Source organism: Mycetomoellerius zeteki, unplaced genomic scaffold (genome assembly GCF_001594055.1).
Source record: "Mycetomoellerius zeteki isolate Tzet28-1 unplaced genomic scaffold, Tzet1.0 scaffold433, whole genome shotgun sequence".
In the NCBI taxonomy this organism is placed as follows: domain Eukaryota; kingdom Metazoa; phylum Arthropoda; class Insecta; order Hymenoptera; family Formicidae; genus Mycetomoellerius; species Mycetomoellerius zeteki.
This window is the reverse complement of record NW_017257428.1, coordinates 103,424-112,067: the sequence shown is the minus strand read 5'-3', so window position 1 is coordinate 112,067 and position 8,644 is coordinate 103,424. Positions and strand designations below refer to the sequence as shown.

The following is an 8,644-nucleotide window of genomic DNA, read 5'->3' as shown; positions in this document are numbered from 1 at the left end:
AGGCCCGATTGTACCAACGTACTTTGACTTTAAGCGAGGTTTAAAACTCTTTCTCTCTTTAAAGCCGAAATAGAGGACGAGACAGAGAGAGTTTTAAGCCTCGCTTAAAATTAAAATAACGTTGGTGCAACCGGACCTAAATTATTTAAAGTTAAATCTAAATTTAATTTGTTACTCGAACAAAAACAACATTACAATTTACAAATGATAATACGACATTTCGTATCTGTCATTTGCATCTTTTTGATCTAGAAACGCGTTTAAAAATTTATCTCGAAATTTGACTTTTTATATATTTAAGATAAACATATTTTAAGTGCTTATAAACGGAATTGTACGCTTTGTATGAATTATTATTATTTCTATAAGTTAATCACTTTTTACACTTGTAATAAAATGAATGTGAAGGTTAATTTGATGTATAAATCGATTTAATTTACATAAATTTTCTTAGTATTTATATTAAGATCTGTATAACCTGGCCGGATAGCCTATGTCTTATGCCATAATAAGCAACTGAAATCAGAGATCGTTGATTATTTAGCTTGAATAATATATTTTGTTTCAGCACAAACAAATGATAAACAAATGCCTACAAATTATGCTGATGTAAGTAAATTAATTAGATTTATAAGAATTTCATTTTTTTATATTGCATATTTAATTACTTAGAGTATATTAAACAAATTACACAATATCTTTTTTCTCGTGTAGGAAAACATTATTAATGACTTGTTTACATCAAAATAATTACAGTTAGTTCAGCAGTCACGAGATACGTTTAACAGTGGAAAGACAAGGCCGATAGAATGGAGAATCAAACAATTGAAACAGCTTCTACTTATGTTAACGGAAAATGCTTCAGAACTTACAGCAGCAATTGCATCAGATTTACATAGGGTATGATTATGATTATAAAAACAATAGATTCATTATTAACCTAATCGTATTACTTTTAATAATGTTCTGTATTGGCTGACTTTTTAGTCCAAGTTCGAAACATTTGCATTGGAAATCGATTATACAATCGAAGAGATTAGGTACATGCTCATGAATATTAAAGAATGGGCAGCAACAGAAAAGGTATAATCTAAATACGATTTTTTATTATATAATAGATTTTTTTTATTCATTAAATAACTTTAATAATCCAGAGTGTAAATACTGAAACTTGCAATATTTTACAGCCGACCAAGTCACTTGCGCACTTTTTCGATACAATAGAAATCCGGAAAGATCCTTATGGAGTTGTATTAGTCATTGGTGCATGGAATTATCCTCTTCAACTATGTATACTACCTATGATGGGCGCTATTGCAGCTGGAAATTGCGTGATTCTAAAACCGTCCGAAATTGCAACGACTACGACGAAATTTTTATACGAGACCATTCCAAAATATTTAGACACGGTACGAAAATATTTGTTTATATTATAATTATCCCAAGACCCAAAATTCATGAATTAAGATATAACTAAAAAAAGCTTTTTTTTTAGCTAAAAAAAATATTAAGTAATATGTATTTATAAGTTTTATTCCATACAGACACAGCAGCATTTTATGAAATGTAAATTGACTTGACTAAATTAAATCACACTTAATGATAATATAAATGATATTGGATAAAACATGCTAAAATTATATGTTTATTTATGTATGCTAATTCATTAGCATATCTTAGTTTATTAGCATATCTTTATGGATCATAGATATATGATTACAACATATATTACAACTTAAACATTGATTTTAAATCTTGATTTTAAATATTTTATTTTAAATCCTTACATTTTACAAACTGCTGTTAATAGAAAAGCACGAAAATAATTATTTAAGTTTTATGAAAATTTTAACACTATAGCAATTTTTTATATTCGTGTATTTGCAATATCCTTTCCTAGAATATTCCATCATAAATTGCGTTGTTCTTTTATTTCTTAAATTAAAGGAGATAGATCATGAAATTGAATTCTTGAATTGAATTCTATTTAAAGCATTTTGTTGCGTAATGACACATAATAACTGTGCATTGAAGAATGAAGGAGAAGTTTATCTTTTCCTTCTCTATAATTACATCCCAATGTATCAGTTTGAAAAACACTATGATTTGTATTCCAGGAATATATTAACATTGTTAATAAGATGAAATTGCCTTTATATACATGTTCTCATTGGAAAAAATAATGATATGATTCATGTTTGTTGTAAACAGGATAGTTGCCGTGTAATACTGGGAGGCATCTCAGAAACGAGAGAGCTACTCAAGCAACGTTTTGATTATATTTTTTATACTGGATCCTCTGAGGTTGGAAAAATCGTACGGAAAGCTGCTAATGAGTTTCTCACACCTGTTACATTAGAGTTGGGTGGAAAGAGGTATCTTCAAAATATCTAAATACGTATAAAATGCAATTATTTATATTCCCCAAAAATTTTTTTTTCGAATAGAATTGCACTAAATAACACTGATTTGCAGTCCCGTGTATATAGATAACACAGTAGATATATCAATGGCAGCAAAACGCATTTTATGGGGTAAATGCATCAATGTTGGTCAAACTTGTATCGCACCCGATTATATGTTATGTACACTCGAGGTACAGAAAAAATTTATTGAGGAAGCTAAAAAGATTTTACATGAATGGTACAGTGACAATCCACGGGAGAGTCCCGATTTGGCACGCATTATTTCCGACAAACATTATCAGTAAGTAAATATTTAATATAATCGTTTATAATAACGATATTGGTTGCAATTTTTAAAATAGTTTACAATTTGATAAATTAAACAATAACAATTGTACTAAGAAAGAAACATGGACAACAGGAGTCAAGCGCGGAAGACGTTGCGCAAATTATTGACGCAAATTATTGCGCAAATAATTTGCGCAACGTCTTCCGCGCTTGACTCCTGTTGCCCATGTTTCTTTCTTAGTTCTTTTGATTTATAAGGAGTCTTGGTTAGTTTGATTTGTTATATGAAATAACAATTGTTTTCCCTGTATTTAGGCGGCTTGTCAATTATTTAAGTGATAAAAGCAAAATTGCTGTTGGTGGTGACGTAAATCCTGCAGAAAAATTTATTTCGCCTACAGTACTAGTTAATGTCAAACCAACAGATTCGATCATGCAAGAGGAGATATTTGGACCGTTATTGCCTATAATAAACATTAATAATGCATACGAAGCAATTAATTTCATCAACAGTCGGTACGTTATTTAATAGCGATATTAAGTGATTATGAAAATGAATACATGCAATTATTCCCTCCGCAAATATTGCATATTTCCTTTTTTAATTTTTTAATTTTTTATAATCAGAACATTTTCATTCATTCGAATTTTTTATAATCTCTCGCTCACAGAAAATTTTATTCTCCGCGCAAATATAATCGAAAACATACCGTGAGGTAAACTTTTACCTGTAATCTCTCATTCATTCGTATTTCACTTCACGATTTCACTATTGTACGAGGGAACGGCACAAAGTAATTAGTTTTTCATATCTAGTGAAAACCCACTTGTACTATACGTATTTTCCACGAGCAAGCGGGTACAAGATCTAATTATAGACCAGGTCAGCAGCGGAGCCGTATGTGTCAACGACACGATATTGCAATATGCCGGTGAGTCCGGATTTTAGGTAGCGAAACTATTATATTTATTTATTTATTATTTATTTATTATTTATATTTTTTATTTATTATTTACTTTGATATAGAAACTAACAAGTCTCTACAATTTTTTTGTTTTACGATTCAGGTTTACAACGCTATTTGGTTTTTTTATATTATTTGTTTTTTTAATATTTAGTCTATCGAAATTGACAGAAAAGCTCTTTTTATCTTTCGCAAAAAAATGTAGATACTGCAAATGCGATTGGATAGATGTACAAATTGATTTTTTAATTCTATTTGTAAGGAAGCATTTTGTTTTTAGGTATAATGTTATTTTATTAGCTTGTGAAGGATTTTCTTTAATTAAAACGTATTGCATGCGCATTTCCTTTTTCTGGTTTAGGTTGGTTTAGGTTGATTAGGTAATGACTGGTGAAGAAAAAGTAGAAGAATTTGTATCTTCCTTTCATGATATAAGATAGATTTCATACTATCATATGTAAACTTCATATTTAAATTATTCCTATATATAAATTCATATATAAATTATTTCTATTTTTTACTTTGAGTACGTTTTAAATATATAATATAATAATTATATTATTATATTATATATACTATTAAACTAATAAAACATACTGTACAAATAGAATGTACGTACCTGAAAATGGTGGTGGTTGTAGAATTATAAATCCCCAAGTACTAACATGATATTGACATTACAAAGAAAAGCTAATCACATATCATTAATGATAAACTTGATGATCTGCAATTATAATGTGTTTTCCAGTATTCATTATTACTAGTAACGCGCGAATGCACGTGCAAACACGCGTGTATATACTTCATGTACATGCGCGTGTGCATTCACACACTCACGCGTATAAATACACATTTCACAAAAAGAAATGATACTGATGTTCTTACATTGGTTTTTTAACATACAGGAAGAAGCCATTATCGTTGTATTTATTTAGCCTGGATAAAGGAACTATATCTTTGTTGATTAATAATACGTCTAGTGGCAACGTTTGTATCAATGATACGATATTACAAGGAGCAGGTAGTTTTTCTAGTAATGTTATAAAAAGTTTCTTTCTGTTTATTTAACTATATATTTCTTCTTTTTTTATCAAACAACATTGTGCTAATTGTTACGTTGTTTCTACTAACGGAGAGTGTATTAGATGTGGTGCTTTCTTTAGATTGGGTCACTAAATGTTGAATGAGTAGTATTCTGCAATACATGTTTTTATTTTTATTCTATTGTTTAATTGTATTATATTTTGCGGAAAATCTACATTCTCCGTTGATTTTAAAATAATTTAAGAAATAGTAATGGAATTGAGCACTCGCCTATAGATGGATATTAAGGACACAGTATATGTATAAATGTGTTGTTAATGATATACACACTATTGCTATATCTTTAAATCTGTATGGAAATGGGAGTTTAACGATCGATTTTAATTATTTTTATTATTTAAAAATTATTGCATTAACATTTATTAAAAACATACTCTTATTCCTCATTAAATTCTTTTGAATCTAATAAGGAATTTTGTATACATTTTTAATATTGTTATTGTTAATATTTGTAACATTTAATTATTGCTTTATTTATAATTTAGAACTATTAACATAAAATCTTCAATCCAAATTGATTACAATAATAAAAAAAAATTATCAAAGCTAAAAGCGATAATAAAGTGTTTATATAACCAGCATTAATATTAAATTATTGTTTTCTCTTTGTTACATAATTCCATGCATTATTAATGTATATTATTTTCTCAGTTGAAAGTTTACCTTTTGGAGGAGTAGGTAATTCTGGTATGGGAGCCTACCATGGAAAATTCACGTTCGACACATTCACGCATAAGAAAGGTTGTTTGATTCGGAATTATAACAAAATTGCAGAAATCGTGGCCAAGTAAATAAATTCTTTTTAATATAACAAGATAATTCTATATTTTAAGTTATGAACACATTTTAATATTAATATTTCAGTTAATATTTTAATTTTAAGCAGAAAATATGTTTTTCAGGGCGCGTTTCCCACCTTATTCCGATGCAAACTTGAAGTTGCTCAAATATTTGATCGAAAGAAGACCTAGTGTGCCCCTTTTAAAGTATATACCGTACCTACTTACGTTCGGTCTCGGGGTGCTCACCACATTTGGAATCAAAGCTGCAATGAAGGTACAAAAATGATATTAAATCGCATATAACTCATTTCATGTTATACGTAAATGTAAATGGGCTAATAAAGTAGTTTATTATCATTGTAAAATTATGTGAATAAAATATATTTGCATAAATAGTGGCTTAGTTGTGCGCAGGATGGCATAGGAAGAGCAAAGAAAGACCTCAAAAATGATCATGATTCAAAATAACATATAAATTTTCGGAGGACGTTAATATAATTTAATATTGATTCATAATTAAGATAAAATGGAACTGCGTGTATTGTGTACAGCTATAAATGATTGCCTTTTAGAAATTGTTTAACTTTTGTGGATGATATTTGAATGTTTTGATAGAGATTTAAAATACAATTTCAAGTAATATCACTGCGTGTTCTTTTCTATGCGTCGATTAGTAACAAAACAATCCTATCGGATATCATTTGAAGGAGAAAAACGAAAAAAAGAAATGCGTATATTGTTGCAGGAATATAATTACACGGAGGAGTAGTTATAACGCCACCGATATCACGCAGCGTCTTCAAATACATCTATAGGATACATTTTCTAATTTATATTATAGTTAATTGCTTTTTTACGATTAATCTTGTAACACAATGGAGGATGTAAAGTCTTGTACAATGTTTTTGGTTTTATATATACAAATTGTTTATATTTTATATTAAGTAGACATTTCACCGTACATACATATGTATATAAAGTATGTTAGTGTTTTTATAAAGCATATGAGAAAGTATATATCATGTTATAGTAAAAAATGAATGTTTTTTAATTGGATAAGTTTCAATGACTGTTAAAATAAATTTATTGCTTAAATCTTTTATTTTCATATTCTGCATCTTTTCTTACATGATTAACTTACATGATAACTTTTTCATATTCGCATCTGCGATATAGTGACGTTTAAAAAAAGTTTAGCCTCATGTTATTATCGTTAGCATTCATTACTCAGAAATAAAAACAATTTAACAGGTTCTTTTTTATCGTTAATATCATGCAACTCGTAATGTATTCTTATATCATGATACAACGATTGAAAAATTTATCGCATATGGCAGTTAAATTGATGTTCGATATTACAATTATAGCTGGTATTTATAGTCCTTATGTCAGAGAAATCGTCTTAAGTTCAGTCTTGAGGTGTCATCTCTGATAGCAAGCTGACGTCAAAATGACGTGTGTTTGCTACCTGGGATGAATCAATCGGAGGGCATTAGCATCTCAAGACATTACTTAGACGGTTTTGAAATAAAAACCGACCGGCCTATAATGTAATGAATTTGTAATGATTTTGAGACACACTACGTACGTTTTTTTCCGCGCGTTTATGGCTGCGGAAGCATTTTTTGATTAGTCAATTCATAAAATTCTTTGTTCTGATTGGTCGCTCAAACGCTTCGAAGCGTTTGTAGCGTCAAGTTGACCGCAACCTAAAGTTGTAATCACACTACAGGCTCCCGACTCTGACTTGACTGCCAACTCTTGACTGCCGACCCATAATGCACCAATAACAATAAATCAGTCTCATTATTATTGGTCCATTATAGGCCGGCAGTCAGAGTTGGCAGTCGAGTCAGAGTCGAGAGCCTGTAGTGTGATTACGACTTATCCCGGATTTACAATAGAGTTTTAAGCGTTAAACCATAAGAAATGGACGAATCATAGTCGATTATTCTCCTCGAATTCGACTGTAATTGGTCAATCTCTTACGACTTAAGGCTTAAAACACCTATTGTAGATCCGGACTTAAGGGCCATTGTCACTAAGCTCAGTTAACTTAACTGGCCAGTAAAGGCCATCGCACGTACAAAAATTTTAGTTGTAATCATAAGGCCATAAGCAAATCGGCCAATCACAGTCGAGTGTTTAAAAACTCGAGATCTCAATTTTGATTGTGATTGGTCGATTTGTTTGCGACCTTACGATTCCCACTAAAATTTTTGTACGTGTGATGGCCTTTACTGGCCAGTTAAGTTAACTGAGCTTAGTGACAATGGCCCTTAAGTCCGGATCTACAATAGGTGTTTTAAGCCTTAAGTCGTAAGAGATTGACCAATTACAGTCGAATTCGAGGAGAATAATCGACTATGATTCGTCCATTTCTTATGGTTTAACGCTTAAAACTCTATTGTAGATCCAGGGTAATGTGAGGTCTACAATAGAAGTCGTAGCGGTCCTAGGGTCTTAAGTCGTAGAAAATTGACCAATCAGAGTCGATTATTCTCGTATTCGACTATGATTGGTTAATTTTCTACGATTTAAGATCCTACGACCGTTACGACTTCTTATTGTAGACCCCGCATAAGACCCTACGACCTCTACGACTTCTATTATAAGCTGTGGTTCTACATTAGTCGCATCACAATGTCGCAAGCGTTATAGTCCAATCAGAGTCGAGCTAGCTTGACGTTGATTGAACTGCAACGCTTGCGACGTTGCAATGCGACTAATGTAGAACCAGCCGTAGACAGTAGACCCCGCATAAGACCCTACAACCTCTACGACTTCTATTGTAGACCCCGCACTAGTTAATTGAGCTTGGTGACAGTGGCTACGTTTACACCGTGCATTTAGGCCGCGGCCTATACAATAGATGTCCTTGTTTATCTTGTAGGTTAAACAAAGACACTTATCGTATAGGTCGCGGACTAAGCGCACGGTGTAAGGCTGGAATCAGACTACGCATTGAAGATTGAGATCGAAGATTGAAGATTGAAATTTGACCAATGAGGGCAAAGGAATTTTAGCTCCTATTGTTTTGATTGATCAAATTTCAATCTTTCAATCTTCAATCTCAATCTTTAATGCCTAGTCTGATTCC

General features: G+C 31.0%; 1 protein-coding gene across 5 annotated transcripts in view; it reads left to right on the top strand.

Annotated features, from left to right (window-relative positions):
- Aldh-III (Aldehyde dehydrogenase type III) overlaps positions 1–6,497 on the top strand; it is a 20,494-nt gene extending 13,997 nt beyond the window's left edge. For 3 of the 5 annotated variants that reach the window (XM_018454397.1, XM_018454399.1, XM_018454400.1), the window contains 11 exons: positions 569–609; positions 757–900; positions 988–1,083; positions 1,188–1,409; positions 2,212–2,375; positions 2,476–2,706; positions 3,009–3,209; positions 3,510–3,625; positions 5,414–5,549; positions 5,665–5,818; positions 6,290–6,497. In XM_018454397.1, coding sequence (XP_018309899.1) covers positions 569–609; positions 757–900; positions 988–1,083; positions 1,188–1,409; positions 2,212–2,375; positions 2,476–2,706; positions 3,009–3,209; positions 3,510–3,625; positions 5,414–5,549; positions 5,665–5,818; positions 6,290–6,313 — 1,529 coding nt within the window. In that variant the 3' untranslated portion in view covers positions 6,314–6,497. Of the gene's footprint in view, positions 1–568; positions 610–756; positions 901–987; positions 1,084–1,187; positions 1,410–2,211; positions 2,376–2,475; positions 2,707–3,008; positions 3,210–3,509; positions 3,626–4,563; positions 4,680–5,413; positions 5,550–5,664; positions 5,819–6,289 lie in introns of those variants that run through there. The other 2 variants (XM_018454398.1, XR_001936816.1) reach the window with 2 other exon arrangements.
- The last annotated feature ends 2,147 nt before the right edge of the window (positions 6,498–8,644 follow it).